The 23,977-nt window shown below is 51.4% G+C and overlaps 1 protein-coding gene across 1 annotated transcript; it reads left to right on the top strand.

The window, feature by feature from the left end:
- Positions 1–2,999: 2,999 nt before the first annotated feature.
- POF1B (POF1B actin binding protein) lies at positions 3,000–22,952 on the top strand. Its single transcript, XM_071569205.1, has 15 exons — positions 3,000–3,355; positions 8,951–8,989; positions 10,295–10,396; positions 11,400–11,591; positions 13,395–13,525; positions 15,129–15,156; positions 15,964–16,038; positions 18,238–18,330; positions 19,027–19,140; positions 19,287–19,439; positions 19,518–19,628; positions 20,079–20,207; positions 20,487–20,560; positions 20,867–20,981; positions 21,977–22,952. Exons 1-15 carry the CDS (start codon positions 3,038–3,040, stop codon positions 21,980–21,982), a joined length of 1,680 nt encoding a protein of 559 aa, XP_071425306.1. The 5' UTR covers positions 3,000–3,037; the 3' UTR covers positions 21,983–22,952.
- Positions 22,953–23,977: the final 1,025 nt, after the last annotated feature.

Raw genomic sequence — 23,977 nt, 5'->3', positions numbered from 1 at the left:
GCCACCACTGAGGCATTTTTGCTGTAAACACACAACGTCTCATTGAATAGAGCTCAGCTTTCTAAAAGCCAAGGATGTGCTTGTGATTCGAACAGCAAGTTCCAGACATCTGCTCTCGTGTCTGGAACTGAGTCAGTGGCTCAGCTTTAGCTGGTGCCAGAGCAGAGCCCTCCAGCCAGGCTGGCACAGCCCCTTGGGAGGAGGAGAGAGGCACCTTCCTGCTTTGAGTCCATCTCTGCCAGGGGTTGTCCCACTGTCAGCACAGCCTGATCCAGCCATCCCAGGGTTAAGAGGGATATGGGGACACAGTGGGTGCACTGGGCTGTCTGATCAGGCTAACAGGGGCAAACTGGGTGCTCTGAGCTGTCTGATCAGGTTTACAGGGGCAAACTGGGTGCTCTGGGCTGTCTGATCAGGTTAACAGGGGCAAACTGGGTGCTGTGGGCTGTCTGGATCAGGTTAACAGGGACCAAGTGGGTGCACTGGGCTGTCTGGATCAGGTTAACAGGGGCAAACTGGGTGCCCTGGGCTGTCTGGATCAGGCTAACAGGGGCAAACTGGGTGCACTGGGCTGTCTGGATCAGGCTAACAGGGGCAAACTGGGTGCACTGGGCTGTCTGGATCAGGCTAACAGGGGCACACTGGGTGCACTGGGCTGTCTGGACCAGTGACTGCAGACAGGCCCCTTCCACCAAACCTCAGGTGCACGATGGCTCTGCCTTCAAAGGGAGGATCACAAAAACAAAGCCTCACCAGCTGGTTCTCATTTGACTTCCATCTCCAAAGCCTTCCTTTGAGCTGAAAGCAGATTTTTATCTCTGCCTCCTCAAGCTGCTTATGGGGTGCAGCTCCTGCCAGGCTCCTCAACCCTCTGTGCCTCAAGCCTCCCAAGAGCTTCTGAACCCCACATAACTTAAATAATGGCAGTGTAAATGTTACAGACATTGTTTCTTCTAGTGGTCTTCCCAAGTGAGTATTATTCTCTCCTATTTTATATCTAAGCAGAGTTTTATTCCTCCTAGCCCAGCTGGCACAGCCAGAACTCCTCCCTGCACGACCCAGTGCAGTATCACCCCAGGTCTGGATGTGTATAGAACTTTGGCCACATTAAAATTCAAAGGCTTTGTTTGAGGCTCTTTTCATTACCTGGTAGGGCTCACCTGCATATATTACTTGCTGTTGTTATTTATGACTCCAATAATCCTGCCCACATCTACAAAGCTTGCCGGAAGTTGTTCCTATTTCCATTACAATGGGATGACTTGGGGCTTGCTTTGTGCTGACCCGTGTAGAAATGTCTTTATTAAGCAGGGCAATGTGCTGCACACAGGGAACCTTCCTGAGCTGGCAAACCCACAGTGTTTCCACATTTTTTCTTGCAGCACCTTTCCTTCCCCCGAGGAGTGTTCCTGCAGTTTCTGTAGTTTCCTACTGCAGCACAAAAGAGCTTCTTTTGGTCTGTGTAAAACAGAGACTGGGCTATTTTAGCCTTATTTTGTTCTTTCCAAGAAACGGTCTTTTTTAAATTGTTTTGTGAGAAGACATCAAGACATCAACAGCTTTTCCAAGCTGGTGAACCAAAAATAGGACTTTCAGAGAAGGTTTTTTCTTTGCAGAGAGTTCCTTTGAAACCAGTGGGATAGAATTTACCTCAAAAGCTTTTTATACACACTCCTATGTAAATTGGGATGTCTGTTTGGGTTTAATGCCTGAAGGGAAAGTGGAACTTCGTGTATGTCTCCAGATTTCACAGTGCCTTAAAATACTGAAGTGTAGAAGGCCCTCACCCTAAAATACACAGCTCCACACAGCCTGGGGAACAGATTTGGTGAGCACTTTTTCATTTCAGAGGCAGTTTTCAGTGAGTGGCCACTGTAGGACAAGGCAGCCAGCACTGCTCCATCACCCCAAAGGAGTTTTGGTACTATAGAAATGATTTTGTGTTCTGTGGGACCTTAAAGCACAGCAGAGGAAACAAACTAAAAAAATTAAGACTCTGAAGGTTTATTATTAAGGACAATATTTGTTACACAAGATTGTACAATTATGTTATTGCTCCATTACCTTGCAGAGCAAAGTTATGTTCTCAGTAGGGCTTGCCTGATGCTGCCAAAGGAACCCAAACCAAAATATGTTGGATTGAGAAACTGAGTTCACACTCTTCTCTGCAGAGTGAGGTTTTGAATAACTCACTCTATCCTTGGTAAGTGTTGTTGTATCTCATCTATAATGATGAGGGACTTTTGACAAGGGCCTGGAGTGACAGGACAGAGGGAATGTCTTCCCACTGCCAGAAGGCAGGGATAGGTGGGATATTGGGAAGGATCCTGTGAGGGTGGACAGGCCCTGGCACAGGCTGGGCAGAGAAGCTGTGGCTGCCCCATCCCTGGAAGTGTCCAAGACCAGGCTGGGCTTGGAGCAACCTGGATAGTGGAAGGTCTGTGGCAGGGGGTGGGGTGAGATGGGCTTTGAGGTCCCTTCCAACCCAAACCAGGCTGTGGTTCTCTGATCAGTCTGGTTCCCAGAGGCAGCCCGTGCTCCCCACACAGCAGCAGGGATGTGTTCAGAGAACATTCTCCTTTTCCAGGCACGGTCTGGGGCACGGGGGCAGAGGCAGCAGCTCCTGCAGGTGTGAAGGGCTCTGTGGTGAAATTCATCACCTCCTGAAAAGTATTTAAGCCGTTTAATCTCGCGGCAGATACCTCTGAATTTACGCTCCCCCTACACACACTGTGAACAGATAATAACAAAGGGCTTCACTGTACAGCGTGGCGCTTTATTTTTCTTTAAGTTTTGCAGTAGTGGTGCTGTGCCCGAAGCTCAGGACAGCGCCCATGCAGGGGTACATCGCGGGGGGGAAGGGGATGTGCTGCAGCCCCTGCCGGTGTCCCGTGCCCCGTGTGCCATGTCCCGTGCCCCGTGTCCCGCCGGGAGGGGAGCGGCCCGGGCTCCCCGCCCAGGTGCGGCCCGCCCAGGTGCGGCTCCGCAGGTATAATCGCGCCCCGCCGGCCCCGCCGCAGTCTCCGCCGCCGCCGGGATGTTCGCGGGGCAGCAGCAGCACCCGCAGCCGCCCGCGCTGCCCCCGCACCTGCAGCAGCAGCACCACTACTACCGCCGGCAGCAGCACTACAGCACGCTGCCCGCCCGCCGGGGCTGCCCGGAGCCGCCGCCCTGCCCCGCGGCCCCGCCGTGCCCGGAGCCGCCGCTGCCCTGCCCGGACCCCGCTCCGCCGCCGCCGGACGTGCCCTACGATCGGGTGCGCACCTACGGGCCGGGCTGCCGCCGGGCCAGCGCGTCCTGCTCGTCCCGGGCCGCCTCGCCGCTGGGCTGCGGGCTCGGCTGCGACCCGCCGCAGGTACGGCCCCGCTCCGCTCCCCGCACCGCTCCCTGCCCGGCCCCGCTCCCTGCCCGGCCCCGCTCCGCTCCCCGCACCGCTCCCTGCCCGGCCCCGCTCCGCTCCCCGCACCGCTCCCTGCCCGGCCCCGCTCCCTGCCCGGCCCCGCTCCGCTCCCCGCACCGCTCCCTGCCCGACCCCGCTCCGCTCCCCGCACCGCTCCCTACCCGGCCCCGCTCCGCTCCCCGCACCGCTCCCTGCCCATTCCCGGCTCCACTCCCGCTTCCTGCCCGTCTCCGCTCCGCTCCCGCGCCGGTCCCTGACCGGCTCCGGGTTCTGCTTCGCTCCCGCACGGCTCCCTGCCCACTCCCAGCTCCGCTCCCTGCCCGGCTTCGCTCCGCTCCCGCACCGCTCTCTGCCCACTCCCAGCTCCACTCCCGCTCCCTGTCCGACTCTGCTCCGCTCCCACACCACTCCCGCTCCCTGCCCGCTCCCAGGCGCTGCTCCGGCCCCGCTCCCGCCGGGATGAGCCGCTTCCCCCGGGGGTGGGTCGGGTCCAGCCCCGCCGGGCACAGCCCCCGGCACCGATGGGCGATCCCGCCCGTGTCCGCCCCGCTCCGGGACCCGTCTTGTCCCAGAACGCCGGTTTTGCCCATTTTGCCGCGGATATCCCGGCGGGGTGTCCCGGCGCTGCCCCTGGCTCGGGGCTGCCCGTGGCAATGCAGCACAAAGCCCGTGTTAGTTCTGGTTAGTCCGTGATGCTAATGCGGTCCGCGCCCGAGGTGCTGGAGCTCCGAGCTCAAAGCCCTTACAATGCAGTCCGGCAGGTTTGCTCTGTGTGTTCAGGGCACGGCTTGACGGTACCGATGGAATTTGATGTCATTTTAGTGTGTGCGTTTTGTATCTTAAAACTAAGACGTTTGAGAACAGATGTGCCTGCAAAATCGGGAAAGCAGACCAGGATCTATTCTCAATTTTTTCTTCGGATATCAGTCTGTCAGTAACATCAGTAGAATTGCTCTGCTCGTGTGACAATGTACTGTTGTTTCAAGATGAACTCTTCCTGAATTTGCTTTCCTGTGGTATGAAATGTTTAGCTGTCAAAAAGAATAGAGTTTAAGACCAATACAAGATCTGATTTCCTTTCAAAGCAGTATTTGCACAGTTGCAGGGCTGCCTTCCTCCCCAGGGCAGCTTCTGTAAATTCTGGGAAGTGAATTGGTGCACTGGTATAAAGAGAAGAGGAAAGAACCCCAAGTTGTGCCAGGGGAGGCTTAGGTTGGGTATTAGGAAAAAGTTCTTCATGGGAAGGATGGTCAAACATTGGAACAGGCTGCCTAAAGTGTTCAAAACCAGTGTGTAGATGTGGCATTTGAGGACATGGGTTAGTGGTGGCCTTGGCAGTGCTGGGGGAATGGTTGGACTTGATGATCTTGGTGGGTTTTTCCAACCTCTGATTGTTATGGCAGAGCCATTCCCGCTGTATCCAGGCTGGCAATCCCTCTTTTGCAAGATGCGGGGCAGGAGTGTAAACACTGGTGTCTCACCTCCCAGATAAGTGATCTGCTCACCTAGGATGGATGGGAGTCTGAATTGCGGTCAATTGATTAAATATTCATTAGAGTAAACGCTGCAGTCCCAGGCTCCCTCTGCCTAGATAAGTGTGAACTGTGATTACAGACTCAAATGCTGTCACTGCTCTATGAAGGATGTTTAATTTTCAACATCTGTTTCAGTCACTGAATCCATTAAGTCCTGCTGATGAAAAGCAGTTTCTTGCTGAAGTGTTTTGCTGGACGAGACTTTAAAGACAAGAGGGTGTGTAGCTCAGGGAGACTCTGTGTGGGCTGCAGTTTCAGTGGTGGAGAGGGAAGGCGCCTAATACAGATTATTAGGAAGTTAATAAAGAATAGTAACTAACAGGGAAGTCAGCTGGGAGGAGGCAGAAATCACACACTTGGTGAATGGGAGTTGTCAGAGAGAAGCCTGGGATGGGTGTAGGACATTCCCACCCATCTGGGTCAGCTGCCCTTTGAGCTGCATGGAGTGAATAATGGCACGATACCAACCTCACATCCGTGTTGCAGTGGAACAGGAGCATTCCTGGGCAGTGGCAGCCCAGAGCTGGAGCTGCAGCTTTGTACTACCGGTGAAACAAAGGGCTCTTGGAGCAATATTTAGTTTGCCCCTGCAGAGCCTTTGTGGATTAACAATAACAAACATCCACGTCCCGTTGATGTGGCCCTAGTGTTTAGTGCCGTGGTTGGTGTGTGTTTATGAATGTTTTTAATAAGCAAGAGGGAGGGAGAATTTGAAACTGGTGTGTGCACAGAGTACAAATGATGGCATTTGTTGTGGTTCAGGATTCAGGGGTTTTTAAACTTTTTTTGTGTGACTTTGTTTTGTCCTTGGCATAGAAGCCCAGTGCTGCTCCCAGCCATGGCAGACTTGCTCTGGACTAATTCAGGGAATTTTGCTCTGCCTGATCTAAATGAAGAGTGTTGTTTAGAATAAATTCTTTTCCACTGTGGCTTATATGTATGAACCCCTTCAGCATGGTCATGAAAAGGCACATGCAAGGTCTTTGCTGCCAGTGCAGGAGGCAAAACCCTGGCAGGCTTTGTAGGGATTGTCTGTCCATGTGAGAAATTTTGTCTTTCCACATCTGGGCTCAGTTCTGTGACGTGCAAAGGGCTCTCTTGAAAGTGGTGTAACATTAACCAGCTTTAGGGTTGGTCTGTGTTGTAACAGCCCTCAAACACAGCCTGCCATTTCCCCTTTTCCCCTGCCAAGTGGAACTCATAAATCCTGGTTAGATGACTGGATTGCTTCTAATTAGCAAGACAATGTGTTATGGATAAAACGTTTTGACACAGCTAAAATCTCTCCTTCATCCCTGGGTTGGCTGAAGCTGAGGGAAACCTGTTGAAATAGAAGTGAACATAGTGATTATTTCTGTAGAAAATTTGCACACACCAAGTGGATAAATCTCTCAAGTGCCTCTTTTAAAATTTAAAACTCTTATTTAAAAATCTTAAATACTAGCAAGAATATTTATTAGAGTATTAGAATATACATTTTGAAATTATCCTTATAAACCCCATGGCAGGGGTTTGGAACTGGATGATCTTTAATGTCCCTTCCGACCCAAACTGTTCTGTGATTCCCTAAAATAGACCCAGACTGACTGGTCAGGCTGTTATAAATTCTGAACCCAGTCATGTCACTGAAATCCACAACAGCTGGACACTCCCCTTTGGAATCCCACCTTCCCCCAGTTAGAGAATACTAAAGCGTTGCTGGAAATGTCAGAGTAGCCAGAGCTCTGCCCCTTGGGAATGATGGAACATGGGAGTGGCCTGAGGTCCCTTCCATGGTCCTGCCAGGGAGCAGCTCCCGAGGCCTTGGAGGTGGCAGCAGGTTGTGCAGAGTGAGGAGCTGTGTGGGTCCCCTCCCAGCCTGTGCCAGCCCAGCCTGCTCTGCTGGAATGGGAGGAAGGGCAGGCAAATCCCTGTTTGGAAAGCGGCGAGGGAGGGAAGTGTGTCTGCATCAAAGTTCTCTGGAAATGAAAGAGTTTGGGTATCTCAAAAAGAAGCATGATTTTATCCAAGCAAAACATGCTTATGTTCTGTACGATATTGCACATGCTATTAGAGTGTCCTTGTGAATATGATCAAGGTCTGTTGCAACTCCAGCTCTCTGTTCTGGATGTGTTCCCCTGGGAGCACACAGGGAAAATATCTTTGTTATCCTCTCTAAAAAGTGAGAGTTACGTATCCCATGGCAGTGGGATTTACTGCAGGGAGCTTTGCCCAACTTCTCAGTGAATTCACAAAGTGTTTTTGTGACCTGGTTCCCACGTGCCCTCCTGTCAGCTCGGGGTGGAGCAATCCCTGCCCTCCTGTCAGCTCGGGGTGGAGCAATCCCTGCCCTCCCACAGCTCGGGGTGGAGCAATCCCTGCCCTCCTGTCAGCTCGGGGTGGAGCAATCCCTGCCCTCCCACAGCTCGGGGTGGAGCAATCCCTGCCCTCCCACAGCTCGGGGTGGAGCAATTCCTGCCCTCCTGTCAGCTCGGGGTGGAGCAATCCCTGCCCTCCCACAGCTCGGGGTGGAGCAATCCCTGCCCTCCTGTCAACTCGGGGTGGAGCAATCCCTGCCCTCCCACAGCTCAGGGTGGAGCAATCCCTGCCCTCCCATGGCACTGGAGTGTCCCAGCTCCCAGTGCTCGGGATGGGCAGAGCAGGGACAGGCACTGGGACTGGGCTGGGGTGAAGGAAGGACCAGTGGCCACTCCTGGGTTAAGTGGTGCACTTTATAATTCAGATTCTGCAGGTGCCAGTGGGGCAGGGTCGGGCTGGCAGTTCTAGACCCCCCTGTTGTCTCTTTTCTGTGTTCTGTCCTGGCACAAGTCAGTGGGTTGGTTCCCTTCCATGCTGGACCCCCCTCTGCACAGTGTGGGAGGAGCACTGAGCACCTTTCTAAGTTTCTACAGCTGTTTTTGTTGTTGTTGTTGTTGTTGTTTGGGTTTATTTGTTTTTTCAATTATTTTAAAATTTGGTTTTAGTTTTTTAAATTTGAAATTTTTGAAGTACTATATTGGCTACTAAAACAGTTTCTTTTCTGCTTTGGTTGCTCTTTCTTGGTGCTGTTATGATTCACTTTTGGGAGATTTGGAAAACTGCTCCAGGTTTCCTAAACTTCTGCCCCAGTTCCCAGGACAGCTGAGCTGCTCCAGAGCTAGAAATGTCCCCAGGACTGAACTGCAGCCACAGAAATGATTTATTATGAAAATTGGAGGTTTGTGGTGTGGGGAGCAATAATCAGTATGCTGTAAACTAACAAATTGCCAAATCCTTAGGTTGGATTCAGTGGGAATTTTGCCTGCTTGAATAAGGAACTGGATGTGGAGGACTTGAAGGAATGTGTGGGATTTGTTAGAGCTGGTGGTGGCCCTCGGGATGGGGGTCAGTGCTGGGGAAAAAGGGACAGAACCTGCTGGAAAGTGAGCAAAGCTGTGGCACTTATGGATTTTGGTGATTTCAAAAGGTACTTTTGATTTTTCACTCAGAACTGTGCAGGTGTTCCACGTGGGCATCATTTCCACAGGTGGCAGCTGTGGGATTGTGCCCATTGGATACAGCCCAGTGGAGTTGGTTCCATTTCTGAGTTTAAACAAAACAGGAACTTTCTTCCCCTGGTGAAATAAAAAGTGTTTTGCACCAGCTGACCTTGGCATGTCAAATGTAAACCTGAAAGTTAAGGAGGGTGTCAGTGGGACAGGGACACAGAATCCCACAGAATCCATGGAGACCTCATCCCGTTTGGCTTGACTCTTGTTCTGCTGCACTCTGAGAAGTAAGGAGCGATTCCATCACCCCTGCAAGGAGGTGACTGAGCAAACCCAGAGTAATACAAAGGAGAATGGTGGATTGTGTGTTCCTTTGGGGTGGGAAGGCCCTGGATCTAACACATCTCCAGGTGGTTGTGACTGGTGGATCCCACTCCTATTTCCAGCCAAGGTCACACTGGGAATCCGTGGAATCCTGAGCTCTGCCAGAGGGGATGGAGAGGTTGAAGTGCAGTGATGCTGAGCCTTTCTTTGTTTGCTCCCTGCAGGGCACCATCCGAAGGATCATTATCGAGAATCCTGAGCAGGTAGGACCCTGCCCTGGGCAGAGTTCCCGCAGCTATCCCAGATCCATGCAGTGCCTGGCTGGCTCCTTAGGGATGCTGCACACCTTGGGAATCACACAGCTCCTTAGGGATGCTGCACACCTTGGGAATCACACAGCTCCTTAGGGATGCTGCACACCTTGGGAATCACACAGCTCCTTAGGGATGCTGCACACCTTGGGAATCACACAGCTCTTTAGGGATGCTGCACACCTTGGGAATCACACAGCTCTTTAGGGATGCTGCACACCTTGGGAATCACACAGCTCCTTAGGGATGCTGCACACCTTGGAATCACAGAGCTCCTTAGGGATGCTGCGCACCTTGGGAATCACAGAGCTCCTTAGGGATGCTGCGCACCTTGGGAATCACAGAGCTCCTTAGGGATGCTGCACACCTCGGGATCACACAGCTCCTTAGGGATGCTGCACACCTTGGGAATCACACAGCTCCTTAGGGATGCTGCACACCTTGGGAATCACAGAGCTCCTTAGGGATGCTGCACACCTCGGGATCACAGAGCTCCTTAGGGCTCACCCCTGGGGCTCACAGAGCTCCTTAGGGCTCACCCCTGGGGCTCACAGAGCTCCTTAGGGCTCACCCCTGGGGCTCACAGAGCTCCTTAGGGCTCACCCCTGGGGCTCACAGAGCTCCTTAGGGCTCACCCCTGGGGCTCACAGAGCTCCTTAGGGCTCACCCCTGGGGCTCACAGAGCTCCTTAGGGCTCACCCCTGGGGCTCACAGAGCTCCTTAGGGCTCACCCCTGGGGCTCACAGAGCTCCTTAGGGCTCACCCCTGGGGCTCACAGAGCTCCTTAGGGCTCACCCCTGGGGCTCACAGAGCTCCTTAGGGCTCACCCCTGGGGCTCACAGAACTCCTTAGGGCTCACCCCTGGGGCTCACAGAACTCCTTAGGGCTCATCCTTGGGGCTCACACAGCTCCTTAGGGATCACCCCTGGGGCTCACACAGCTCCGTAGGGATCATCCCTGGGGCTCACACCCCTCATGGGGAGAGATGGAACTACTGGGCTGCAAACACAGAATGACCAGTCAGGCTCCCACCCCAGTGAAATGTTTAATTACATTAATTACTGTTTCTGCTCTGTTCACTTCCCATGGGCTCCATGGAAGCACAGTCAACATACACCCAAATGCTAAAGGAGCATCTCACAGCACATGTGTCTTCAAGTCACAAAAAGTCCTTACAATTTTTTTATTCCATATTACACTGATCCTGAATTTGCTGTGACCACACTTATGAATGTTTTTATTTACTGTGTTTTACAGGAGCCATTATCCCCTTTTCTCAGAGCAGGGACTTTCTCTCCTGGAAATAATGTCATCTATGAAAAGACAATCAGAAAATACGAGCTGTTAAATCCCCTCCAAGTAAGTTTGGTATTTATATTATTTATTGCAAAAAGAAAGTTGAGGTGGTAGCAGGAAATTGATATTTGTGGGTTGGTTTGGTTCTGGTTTTTTGTTTGGTTTGGTTGGGAGGAGCTGCCAGGCTGGGAATCGTCTTGTTGTGCTGCATTAAATCTCAAAGTAAATGCAACAATATTTAAGGAGAGTAGAAAGTGGAATGTTTGCTTCATTTTTCCTTAGAATTTATTATTCAGAACAACAAACTGCTGTTATATTTCTAATACTGTCAGTCTATAACTGAATAGTGACTGAGAATTGGTTTCTTGCAGTAGATCCACAACAGAACAACCAAGTAACTTTTTACAAAAAAGGAATTAAAAAGGCAAATTTTCTTTTACTCTAAAAAAATTATTTGGCAAAGCTGTTGAAATTTCATCTCAGAATTGGTGTTTTGTCAATAGCAAAAATATTACTCATTTTTTATTGCTCTGAAACATTTCCAACAGGAAAACAATTGAAATTTAAGGTGTTTCAGAGTGATCTATTTGGGTTTTTTGTTTTCTAAAACTGAAGTTTTTGTGCCACTCTGGATTTTAATGGATGAATTAGGTGTAATACCCATTCTCTGAAGTGAAAGGGGGGGAAAAGGGTAATTATAGATAATAATGTGGAGTCTAGTCCTGGAAATCATGTTTTTAGTTCTGATTTTTTTTATCCAGGGTATATGTAGAGTTAAGTCAAATCAGGAGTGTGGTTTTGAAGAACATTTCCATGTGTAGTGACTCACGTTGGGAAAGGGTCACTCCTGTGCTTTTCACTGGCAGCCACTGCAATGTCAGGGTGAATAAATCCCAACCTGAAGGATGGAAGTGTGAGACAAACTCCTGCCAGGAGAAAGGGCAGTTTTATTGGGATTATTGGAATACCTGGAACTGTGCTGGGCATTCCCAGTGCCACACAGGGTTTGGTTGATGTTGGGATAACCCTCCCCATGTCACAGCTGAGAACATCTCTCTGTTGGCAGGAGAAGCAGTTCCAGGTGTCCCAGCTGTGCCAGCCCCTGGAGCAGTGCCAGCCCTGCCCGGAGCCCGCCCCGGTCACCCACCAGTGCCAGCACACGCAGACCAGCAGCCCCAGTGAGGTGTTCCCAGTGCCAGCGGGCGAGGAGTGGCGTGGGCAGAGCGTGAGGAGGGTGCCCCTGTACTCGTGTGAGCCGGTGAGAGGGGGCTGGGGGGGTGTGGGGCTGGGCTGGTCCCAGGGCAGAGCCTGGGGATGGCAGCTGTGGGGCTGGGACCCCCAGGGGGGTGTGTGGGGCTGTGCTGGTGCCAGGGCACAGCCTGGGGGTGGCAGCTGTGGGGCTGTGACCCCAGGGGGATGTGTGGGGCTGTGCTGGTGCCAGGGCAAAGCCTGGGGGTGGCAGCTGTGCAGGGACAGCCTGGGGGTGGCAGCTGTGGGGCTGGGACCCCAGGGGGGTGTGTGGGGCTGGGCTGGTGCCAGGGCACAGCCTGGGGGTGGCAGCTGTGCAGGGACAGCCTGGGGATGGCAGCTGTGGGACTGTGACCCCAGGGTGATGTGTGGGGCTGTGCTGGTCCCAGGGCACAGCCTGGGGGTGGCAGCTGTGGGTATGCTCAGGCTCTCAGCAGGTCACTCCTCACAGGGGTAGTGCAGGGACATTGTGTGCTGACACTGGGACTGCCCAAGGTGTTCCCACCTGCTCTGAGAGGAAAGAAAGGCTGGTTTGGGTGTTGTCTCCTGTTCCTTCTTGTGCTCAGGTGGACTGAACATCATTCTGAGGTCCTTTCACTGTGTGAAGCCAGGCTGATTTGTTTGGTTGTTTTTTTCTTTATCTATTTTTTCTTTACCCATGAACTGGGTCAGGTTTCCTCTGTCAGGTTGAGGGATGCACAACTTCTGCCTCTAGTTCTGGAGAATTCTGCAGAGTTCTGAGATTTACTAGTTCCCAGCACTTGCCATTTTAGCATCCTGATGATGACATTGCTGTGGAAGAGAGTACTTTGCCTACTTGTTGTTGTAAAGGAAGTCATTAATTTCCCAATAGTGTCCTGAAAACCAGGAGATGTGGCAGAGCCAACACCAAAAAGTACAGTGTAATCAAATGGCAAACGAGTGGGAGCAAACAAGCCCAAACCCCTCCTGGCTGGAGCATGTCCATGCTGAGCTTTGCCCCCAGGAGGGGCTGTGCTGTGACTGTGTGTGTCCTGTCAGGTGAGCTGCCCCCAGGAGGGGCTGTGCTGTGACTCTGTGTGTCCTGTCAGGTGAGCTGCCCCCAGGAGGGGCTGTGACTCTGTGTGTCCTGCCAGGTGAGCTGCCCCCAGGAGGGGCTGTGCTGTGACTCTGTGTGTCCTGTCAGGTGAGCTGCCCCCAGGAGGGGCTGTGCTGTGACTCTGTGTGTCCTGTCAGGTGAGCCGCCCCCAGGAGGGGCTGTGCTTTGACTCTGTGTGTCCTGTCAGGTGAGCCGCCCCCAGGAGGGGCTGTGCTGTGACTCTGTGTGTCTTGCCAGGTGAGCCGCCCCCAGGAGGGGCTGTGCTGTGACTGTGTGTGTCCTGTCAGGTGAGCTGCCCCCAGGAGGGGCTGTGCTGTGACTGTGTGTGTCCTGCCAGGTGAGCTGCCCCCAGGAGGGGCTGTGCTGTGACTCTGTGTGTCTTGCCAGGTGAGCCGCCCCCAGGAGGGGCTGTGCTGTGACTCTGTGTGTCCTGTCAGGTGAGCTGCCCCCAGGAGGGGCTGTGCTGTGACTGTGTGTCCTGTCAGGTGAGCCGCCCCCAGGAGGGGCTGTGCTGTGACTCTGTGTGTCCTGCCAGGTGAGCCGCCCCCAGGAGGGGCTGTGCTATGACTCTGTGTGTCCTGTCAGGTGAGCCGCCCCCAGGAGGGGCTGTGCTGTGACTCTGTGTGTCCTGTCAGGTGAGCCGCCCCCAGGAGGGACTGTGCTGTGACTCTGTGTGTCCTGCCAGGTGAGCTGCCCCCAGGAGGGGCTGTGCTGTGACTCTGTGTGTCCTGCCAGGTGAGCTGCCCCCAGGAGGGCCCGGAGCAGCTGGACTGTCGTTACTTCGGGGAGCTGCTGGCGGAGCTGCACCGCAAGGGGCAGGACCTGCACACCTGTTTGCTGCAGCACGTGGAGAAGATCGGAGGCAGGTACTGCCCTCACTGTGCTGGCCCTGCCCAGCCCAGAGCACTGAGCAACTGCAACCTCTGTCACTAAGGAATTGCTGATGGAGTTGGTTGTACTCTTTTTTTTCCCCTTTCAGCTTGAATTGCCTGGATGTTTTACACATTCATTTGCAGAGTAACAGGACATAAAAGTGCTGTAAGCCAAGGAAATTTATTGAATTTGATGCTCTTTCAAATTCATTAAGAAGGATGTATCCTGTGTCTGTTTGCACACTGAGCAAACAAGTGCTTACAGCACACTCTGACATGTAGTTAATGACATGATTCTATTGCTGTGTCCTGAAAAAGCACCCCAATGTCCAGATTTCCTCTCTCCTGTTGTGGTGTCATGTCATGGATTAAAAGACAGCCACCACCAGGCATAAAGCTCGGTGTGTACATGCAGATTAACACCAAGCCAGTTTACTGCAGAGCCCTGCACACTGTGGGAAGAAACGCAGAGTCCCAGCAGCAGCCAGTGCTCTGGGGCTGTTCAGCATTCCCACCCTTTCCCTCCCGGTCCCCTTCGCTCTTCCCTCCCGGTCCCCTTCGCTCTTCCCTCCCGGTCCCCTTCGCTCTTCCCTCCCGGTCCCCTTCGCTCTTCCCTCCCGGTCCCCTTCGCTCTTCCCTCCCGGTCCCCTTCGCTCTTCCCTCCCGGTCCCCTTCGCTCTTCCCTCCCGGTCCCCTTCGCTCTTCCCTCCCGGTCCCCTTCGCTCTTCCCTCCCCGTCCCCTTCGCTCTTCCCTCCCCGTCCCCTTCGCTCTTCCCTCCCGGTCCCCTTCGCTCTTCCCTCCCGGTCCCCTTCGCTCTTCCCTCCCCGTCCCCTTCGCTCTTCCCTCCCCGTCCCCTTCGCTCTTCCCTCCCCGTCCCCTTCGCTCTTCCCTCCCCGTCCCCTTCGCTCTTCCCTCCCCGTCCCCTTCGCTCTTCCCTCCCCGTCCCCTTCGCTCTTCCCTCCCCGTCCCCTTCGCTCTTCCCTCCCCGTCCCCTTCGCTCTTCCCTCCCCGTCCCCTTCGCTCTTCCCTCCCCGTCCCCTTCGCTCTTCCCTCCCCGTCCCCTTCGCTCTTCCCTCCCCGTCCCCTTCGCTCTTCCCTCCCCGTCCCCTTTGCTCTTCCCTCTCACTCCCAGTCTTGTTTGGTGCTTCCCAAAGTCCCTGAAATGAGGAAAGTGGTTCTGTAGGAGGGAAAAGGGGAACTTAACCCTCACAGAAACCCTGACACTGCCGAGTAAGCACTTCTGGCATGTCAGGGGATTGCAGCAGAGTTGTGGGCAACCATTACCCAGGCAATTAATGTAATTGGGTTAACTGCCCATAATTGAGGTAATTTCTGCCCAGAGAAATTGGGGTAGTCAGCCTGGTTAGCTGTGCTGCTGTTGGTCCTCCAGCTCCTCGGGAATCTCCCCATGGAGTGGTGTTTAACAGGTCACATTCCCTGGCACCAGAGAGGGCAGGTAACGGCTCTGCAGCTGATAAAGACCCTTCCTGGCTCTGTGTTGTACAGAAAATCTTCTAGTGGTGAAGGTGGGTGTAAATTCTGAAAGTTCTCAGGCAGCTTTTTGTTAATGGATCCCTCGGATTTTGTGTCTTACAGGAACCATGACCTCGAGCTCACGTGCCAGGTAAGCCCAGGCTGTGCCTGCTGTGGTGCTGGCACCAGTGCCAGGGCTGGCAGGGAGTGGAGCCCAGCTCAGGGCAGCTCCCATGCAGGAGACTGGTCTTTGTTAGCCTGTGATTCTTGCCTGGCAGTAACACTCAGAGCCTGACACCTACTGCCAGGCAGGTATTTGCAAATGTGGTAATGCTGGAAGGAAACTTCAGTAATTTGCATTATTCCAGTATGAGAGGCAAATTTGGGAAGCCCTCCCTGCTGTATCAGCAATGGGTTCAGTGGAAAACAACTTGCACAGGTTCACAGTGTGTTTTCTGCACAGGATCCTTCACTCTGTGGCCAGCAAAGCTGCCCCTGAGCAGCACAAGCTGCATCTCTAAGGGCACTGTGTGTGTGGCACAAATACTTGCCCAGGGTTCAGCTGCAGGAAGCAAATGGCCCTGAATCTCTGCATGTCCTGTTGGTCACCTCGTGTTCACTGACAGTCTGTTATTGGGCAAAACACGAGATTTGCCCCCACCAGGAACTGCTGGAGTTGTAGCATCAGCTGTTACTCTTTGAGAGAGGATTGTTTTTAAAATACATGTGAGACTTGAGGATTTGAAAACATGCTCCATGCACCACTTCATCTCCCTTTGTGTATGCCCCACATATAAAAGACTGGAATTTTTTTTGGATACACTTTGATCTATTTCTATTCTTATTTGCCTTGTACTAGACATGTTTTTCACAGTCAAACTGTGTAATTAATGAAGAAACCACATTACCATCTACCAGGCAAAATTCTTAATCAAGGTGTCTCCCTTTCTTTGCTTAGACTGAAGATATTGAAGAATTAATTCCCAAAGGACTGTCTGAGGCAACAAAGCAGCAGATTCGTTACCTCCTCCAGGTATGGGAGTGTGGAAGCCAAGAGCAACTTGAAACAGCAAGGCTTTGTGTATAACATCCTTACATTTCACTCTCTATTCTCCTTACTCCCTTTTTTCTGGTGTGGAGGGGAATGGGAGGGGTGGCTGTGAGGGAAGTGTGGCAGCTGGACCCACAGGCCACTTTTCTAAGCTGAGCTTTACTGGTGCTTTCCTGCAGTTTCACTGGGAGCTGTCTTGGCTTTTGATCACTGACAGGAGAGGAGAGACCTTTCATCCTTCTGTTTGTGTTGTGTATTGCTGCTTTAAAAGCCAAAGGCAAACAGTAGGTGCTGAAAACACGAGGCAGAGAATGTTGCAGTGCTGAGAAACAACTCGGTGCTGGGCAGGAGCAGAGCCTGCATCCCACCTGCTCCCAGCTCAACCCCTGGCTGGGCAGGGAGCTCAAGAGCCAGGTCAGAACAAAACCATTTATAATGGAACCCCAGCAGGCACAGGGCTGTTTGTGACCCATAAGCCCAGCTCAGCACTCAGTGCTGCATTTCTCAGGCAGGAATGTTGTTGCAGGATCCAGACCAACCTGCAGGTGTGTCCTGAGGTGTGGGGGCAGGTGATCCCTTGGGAGCTGCACCTTAGAATTGCTTCCTGATAAAAACACCCATTGAAATGAGGCTGTGAACAAGCAGCCTGGGCTGAGCTCAGAGCTGTCCTGCTTTAAGCAGGAGCCTGGGACAAGATGACTTCCTAAGTCCCTTCCAGCTTCCCTCAGGAGGAGGATGGACATGGACAGCCAGTATTCCATGGCCTCCTGTGAGCACACTGTCCCAGGAGGCTGGTGCAGCTCTGGGGGAAAAAGCTGGAACATGGATTTTGTGGTGTCTCTGGGTCCAGCTGGTTTCACATCCTCACTCCTGGGCTTAAGAAATGCAGCCAGAATGGCTCTTGGGGCCCCAGATGTTGTCAGGCTACAGCTGTGTTCTCAGCTGCTCACACAGAGCCAAGCACTGTGTTTGCACAGCCCAGAGGCTCCTCCAGCAGGGAGAATTCCACTGGAGGGGTACATGCCCCTGTGGAATTTACCAACCTCTAGCACTAAGTAATTGCTGAGTGGGGTTTTACTTATGTTCTTATAGTCTAAATTCAACCATTTTGACTTAATTCCTTCTTTTAAAATGCTCTGTAGTGTATTTCACAATAAACCCGACAAAACCAGAAGTCAGAACTGAAATTCCACTTTAATTAAAAACCAAAGAGGTGAGTTACACCAGAATTGTGATATTTGAAGCCTCAGTCACACAATGGCACCAGTGGGGACAAAAAAAGATCACACAAGGGCCAATCCCCATATTGATGGAACTGAGAGCACATCCTTCAGCTGGGATGAGCAGTGAATCAAGGGAACAGACAGGAGGGCTTATTTTTGTCCAGACAGTAAAAAACAGCTTTTCCCAGAATATTCATCCCTTCCAGGTGAGTCACAACTTGAGGATTTACTTGTGTGTCCTTTCAAAGTCTGTATTTCTTCTTTCAAATACCAGAAATATCTCATGAAGTGCAGCACCTTGTGTGCTCACCTGAATCAGTACACAGCTGTTACAGGCATTCCCATTCCACAGGAGACCAGTGCTTGGCTGGGATGCACTTCTGCCTTTTTCTTTCATCCAGGTGACTCCTTTCATCTTTGGGATCTTTCCCCTTTTAAAGGGAGGAGTTGTTTGTATGAACTTTTTTAATTTAAATTTTTAAAAATGGTAATTAAGTTCCCTCACCCTTGAGCCCAAAGCTTTGCCAGATCTCAAACACGACTCATTCCTCCGTGGCTTCTCAGGCAGGGCAGTAATTGTTAAAAATTAGTGCAAGCACAAGGCTTTGAAGGCTCAAACAGTCACTGGGCAATATTAGCACGTCCATTTCTTCCTTTATTGGTGCACAAAGGCAGTTCCTTACTCTCTTGTTCCATTTTAAAATGTTGTCCTGTGTACAAAGGCAGCAATTTAAAGCTCTGGCATTTGCAGAACAAAGTGCATGAAAATGTGTTTCCTGTAGAAACTGTGGGCACTTCAAAGGATGGGCAGCAGTTTTTATTTTCAGCTGTACAGCAGTTTCTGATCTACCTCTTGTCAAGCATATTGTAAACAGAGCTAATGAATCCCAATTATCCATTTCATTTTGTAAACAGAGCTAATGAATCCCAGCTACCCATTTCATCCTTTCCCTCCTAGATGAGAACGACATCAGATAAATCCTTGAGGCTTGTGCTGTCCACGTTCAAAAACCTTCGTGAGGAGCTGTGCCATCTGCAGGATGACCTGGGGGTAAGCAGGTTCCTCCCTTCCACGGCTCATCCACCTGTTCTCCCTGGCAGCAGAATTCCAGGGCTGACATTCCAGAGCTGGTGCAGGCAGGGACTGCTCCGTCCTGCAGGCTCAGATGGTTCCTGGTGGCTCCGACAGCTCCCAGAGCTGCTCTGGGTACAGCAGCCCAGTTTGGGAGCTGCAGCTCTGTGGGTACAGCAGAGAATTTTCTGTCAGGGAGGCAGGAATGTTTCCCACACCAGCCCAAGCACTGGGCACCACTGGGAATGTCACAGCACTGTCCCGTACAATGCAAAGTTTAGGGAGAGGGTGTTCTGTCACCTTTAACAGAGGAGGAAGAGTCTGTGCAGCGTTCTGGGGTTTGGGTTGGTTGTTTTGGGGTTGGTTTTTTTTGCATGGTTCTTCTTTTGTTGTTGTTTTGGTCATGTTTGGGTTTTTGTTTGGTTTTTGGCTTCTGTTTGAGTTCTTTCTGGGGCAGAAAGGGAGAGCAGTGTCCAGGCTCCTGGCATTTGCCACCCAACACAAAGCCACAGACACTCCAGTGTGTGCCATGGAGTTAAACCCCTGTAATTTCAGGAAAATTGAGTATTCACTCAGTTCTAAACCATCACTTTAGCAGTGACTCAGGGTGTTGATTTCATGGGAAGAGTTTACTGAGACATTGCAGTGTTGACTGTGAACACTTTGGTCCCGCAGAAGCTGGAAACTGACAATGTGTTGCTGAAGAAGGACTTGGCTTTTAAAGATTCTCAAATAAAAGAATATGAAACCCTGTTAGCCTCCCTGAGGGAGAACAACCGTCAGCAGCAGGTAAATTTGGATTTCAGTGTAATTCCAGTCAGCCAAAACCTGGTCAGTTTGCTGATTTTGGCTGTTCTGAGAACTGCTGCCTGTGGTGTGTGTGATGCTGTCCCTGCTCTGAGAAATCTTCTCTCTGATTCCCTGTGTGCCCCCAGCAAGGGCTCCGGGACAGCAGTGCCAAGTGCCGCTCGCTGGAGGAGCAGCTGCTGGCGCTGCGGCTCAGCGAGGGTGAGAAGGACTGCCAGCTGAAGGAGCTGGAGTACAGCAGGAGGGCCCTGGAGCAGGAGATCCAGAGCCTCAAGCTGCAGGTAATAGCTGCCCTGGGATGGGGGCAGTGCTGCTGCCCGGGCTGTGCACCCACCCAGGGCCCCCGTCCCTCCCCACAGAGCTGCTCCAGCCCCACACTGCAGACCAGCACGGACGAGCTGTCCAGCCGCTACGTGGAGATGATCAACAGCCTGCGGGAGGACAAGGACCGCGAGATCCGCAGCCTCAGGGTGAGGCTTCCCTTCCCCCTGGCCTGGGAGGGGAGCAGAGAGAGCTCTGTCACTGGCAGCAGCAGTGACCCCCCATGGGCAACTTCGAGGTGTCTTCTGGTCCTGCAGTTATTTTATTCACGGACATTAAGGATGGCTCAGAAACCCTCACAGTAGAACATAAAGCTGTGGTTAAAAAAAAACCCAGAAATTTGCTAGTAGAAATTAAGGATCAGTCCAATTAGCAGGCTTTCCTAAGGGGTGATCTTGTGTGTCCCGAGAAGTTAAAAGCCTGAGCTATAAAACTGTTAAACTGATACTGGGTTGATTTGGTTCAGTCAGTGCTTTCTGAGCTTACTGTGCTGCTCAGCTTTCTGAATTGGAAATCTTACTGTTCATGGTGCCAGTGACAAAATGCCCCCTCTCTGCCTGGAGCACAAACCCCTGACTGCTCCCTGACCTGTTTTGCAGTCCCAGTTGTGCCAGTTCCAGCAAGACATATCCAGGAGAGAGGGGAGCAACAGTGACTTGCAAATGAGGCTGCACGAACTGACATCGCTGCTGGAGGACAAAGAGGCTTTTATTAAACAACAGCAAGAGGTAAAATGATACAAGTTATTTCTCTTCTAAGAGTTTTTGTATTTAAACTCCACATACTTTATAAGTGGAAGCTTACTGGGAAGTCACTTGTCCTCTGCTGGCTCAGGAATTGGGGTTAAATTTGCTTTAACTCAGTGATATCCTGCCAGCCTTCTGGAAGGACAGACTTTTCATACTGTTCTTTGGGATGAATTTCTGCAAATATTTTGTAGGGACTTTACTGAACTGATACTTCAGGAAACATTATTTCACGTGAATGTTTCCTTGTGGTTTTCTCAGGAGCTGTTCAGACTGAAGCACGAGAAGCTGTCGGGCAGTCAGTCCCCTGGAGTTACAGCCATCATCACTAAAAAGTAATGTAGTTATTCAGCCTTCTTAAAACCACATGCTTTGGATTTTCCCTTCTCTCCCCTCTGCTAACAAAACTATTCCTGCAAAGGGGAAAAAGGCAGGAGAGGTTTCCTTGTCCAGGGAGGATACAGCACTGTTGGGAGGTCCAGCACTCAGAGTGACACTGACCTGTCTGTGTTGGCTCTGAGTTACTGGTGCAGGTCATGGGGGGTTAAGGACTGGCAGGGCTGTGGGGCAGGGTCAGAGTCAGGATTTGGACACAGGGCTGCAGATCTCATTTTACAGGCTGGCAACTCTTTCTTTCACAGGTACAGGAACCAGTATCCTATTCTGGGCCTCCTGTCTGATGACTACAAGGTCACATCACCTGTCAATAAATCACAGACTATTGTAATTGAGAGGACTGGAGAGATATGGAAACATGTAAGTGTACCTGGAGATGGACAGATCCCCCTCTGCAACCCCCAAGTGCCCAGTTTAACTCCAGACTGCAGCTGAGAGAGGCAGTGGTGGCAATTTAACTCTGCACCAGGCACAGTGACTGGTGACAGCCAGGGAACTGTCCCAGCCCTTGCACGCTGCAGTAATTGGTGGGTGGGGTACAAATAAAACCTTTTGTTGTTTTCTCTTGCTCATAATTACCCTGAACAAAAGCAGCAGCGCTGCTCTGCCTCCAGCCCCGGGGTGTTACTGCACTGGGCAGGGACAGGACCTGCCGTGCTCTCTTTGGGTGGGCAGTGCTGCTCTGAGCAGCAGCTTTAATGACTCCAAGCTATTACCAAACCATACCGAGCACCACATCCCTGAAACTCACCCTGTGCCAGGGCACTGACTAACCCAGGAGTGCACAACAGTGCTGACATTTTAAGCAGTGATTCAGACTAAAAATAGAAAACAGGACTGCAGAAGCTATTTCTTGTTACAGGGCACAGGCTCCTGGTGCTGAGTCTGGTTCCAAGGTAAAGGCTGGAGAAATCCCAAGATGCTGGGCCCAGCCAGATGCTGTGGTGCCTGCTGGCAGGGTGGCACAGCAGCACATGGACACAGGGGGGAACAGGGTGGTTTGGGGGGTACAACCAGGAGACAGCTGAAGGGAAACACTCCTGGTGTGTGTTACCTGCAGTAGGATTCAGTAAGTAAAAGGCAGAGGTCACTGGCAAACTGCAGAGTTTCAGTACTGATGCCTAAAACTCACCAAAGTTGCATTGCAATCTAGTTGAAAGGGCAAGCAATTAAATATAAATACAGAAAGTAAATTGTTTGGTAGTGAGGAAGGGCTCACTGGTTCCCTTGGACACTTACAGTCAGTCTGCTGGAGAAAACAGGTAATTAAATGAGATGCTTTCTAGCAGGTAGCTTTGTTTTAGAACAGAAGTGTTGGTGTGTTTCTTCTGACAAGCTGCTTGTTTCTTTTTCAGGAATGAAAGAAACCTCTGAGCCATCAGAGCTGCCCCAAGAAGTTCACAAGCACTACAACTGCTTTACTTTCTGCTATTCTGCATCTGGAAAAGGTTCAGTCTGATAGTGAGGAGGGCTGGGAACACATTAAGGACTCACTTTTCCCTCAGGAGAGTGGGATGCCATCCCTCTGTGCACTTCAGCTTTCCTTGACTAACTCCTGTTCTTCAGCCAGTCCTGAAGTGACCTAAAAGAGACAAAAGGAAGACACCTGAAACCTCTTCCTCTTCATCCTTGCAGCCACATTCTTCTGTCCTGTCTCCTCACGCTGAGAGTGGGAATGACTCCAGTCCCACACACCATGGGGCTGCCTCCACTGCAGTCTCAGGCTGGAGATGACTCAAACCCCAGAAATCACCTTAAAGGGAACCTCAAAAATACCTCACTGAAAACCACTTACCTTCACCTGCCTCTGTATGAGAAGCTCAGACACAAAGGACTTAACTTAGACCAGCCACACAACTCCTCAAACCCAGCCCCTGATCTGGGAAATGCCACCGAGATCCAGTTCAGTGAGTGGCTGGGCAGAAGCTCATTTTAGAGAATGTTTCTGACCTCAGAGGTGATGTATTTTTAGCCCCAAACCAGCTGTATTTATTTGCTGTGCTTGAAATTTTCAAGAACTTGGTATATTTTTATATAAAAGAACTTTGTATGCCTTTCACAATTTCTGCTCCTTCCAGGACCACAGAAATTCTTTCAAAATGATTTGGTTTTCATGATGTTGTTGTCTGAGCAGCACAGCACAGAGTCACAGGGCAGAGTTTAAACGATGCAAGCCAAAGGTGCTCTTTCTAGTGGGGTTCTTGCTTTGCTTTCCTTCTGCAGACATGTATTTCTGTTCCCAAATAATGCACAGCACGGGCACTGGTAACAGTGAAAGAATGCTGGAGGGTATGTGTAACCATGAAATAAACCCAAGTGTAACCTCCTGAATCACGTCTGTCTGTCCTGGAAACACCTGGGGCTGGGCTGGAGTGGGGGTGAGGTGGGTGGTGTTCCTCCATCTGAGTATTTCTGACCTTTCCTGACCCTTCCTGGCCACTGCCCCCAGTCCTCCCCTCAGGTGGTGCTGCATGTCCAGCTGAGCTCCTGCTCTGCACACTGGAGAAAGAGCCACATGTAAAACCTGCTCCTGGTGCTGCCCTTGGAGTGTGTCCAGGGGGAGGCCTTGAGTGTGTGCACTGTAAATGCTGCAGAGCACAGGTCCCACCTCCACACAGTACTCACAGACTACACAAAGCAATGAAATTTTAAAAAGCTGAATTAGACTACTAGATAAAGCAATGGCCATTTAGTTAGGGGCTGGCTTTGTTTCAAACTGTATTAATTTAAAAAGCAAACTTAGTACTTTTTATTATAAAGTACCTGTTACTTGCTCTGTCTCCTCTTTTCTGTTGCACTGGAATGATTTACCTGAAGTGATTTCTGCTGGAGTTCACAAAAACACATTTTTTTCATGTACTCAGCTCTGTTAATGCTGGTTATAAACTGTTTACTTGAGATCATTTCCCACCTTAGTGTCAGGCAGGTCCATCAAGACTTCTCACTTTTCCAGGAACAAATTAGAAAAATCAGACACCATTTACTTCATGTATTTCCAGCAATATCCATTCTACCCTGACTGTCTTTATCAACAGTGTTATCAGATAACCCCTCAGGGCCTGAGCAGACCTGACAGCAGAGTCTGGTTTGGCACTGAGGAGCAGGAGACACTTGTCTTCTGGTTTTCATGACTGACCTTTCTGCATCAGGGAAGTTCCTCTGGCTCAGCTGTGAGATCAAAGCCAGAGGAGCCCTGGTGGTTCTGCAGTTCTGACAGCCCTGGCCTCACACACACCACACACAGGCAACTCACCTGCACCTCCACAGTGTTGTGCTGCTCTTCCTCAGTGTTTCTTCTCTCTTCAGTCATTGTGGGCATTCAAAACCTGGAGAAAAAAGCACAGATGGTCAAGCTG

This window comes from Pithys albifrons, chromosome 14 (genome assembly GCF_047495875.1).
Source record: "Pithys albifrons albifrons isolate INPA30051 chromosome 14, PitAlb_v1, whole genome shotgun sequence".
Taxonomy (NCBI): Eukaryota; Metazoa; Chordata; class Aves; order Passeriformes; family Thamnophilidae; genus Pithys; species Pithys albifrons.
The sequence above is the reverse complement of the archived record's forward strand: the minus strand, read 5'-3'. Positions and strand labels throughout refer to the sequence as shown.

What these genes read in the sequence shown, in the direction of transcription:
- POF1B (XM_071569205.1), top strand. Translation starts at nt 3,038, where the DNA reads ATGTTCGCGGGGCAGCAGCAGCACCCGCAGCCGCCCGCGCTGCCCCCG. An exon ending in CCCTGTACTCGTGTGAGCCG is followed by an intron (nt 11,592 to 13,394) that starts GTGAGAGGGGGC and finishes GTGTCCTGCCAG; the next exon opens with GTGAGCTGCCCCCAGGAGGG. An exon ending in TTATTAAACAACAGCAAGAG is followed by an intron (nt 20,208 to 20,486) that starts GTAAAATGATAC and finishes TGGTTTTCTCAG; the next exon opens with GAGCTGTTCAGACTGAAGCA.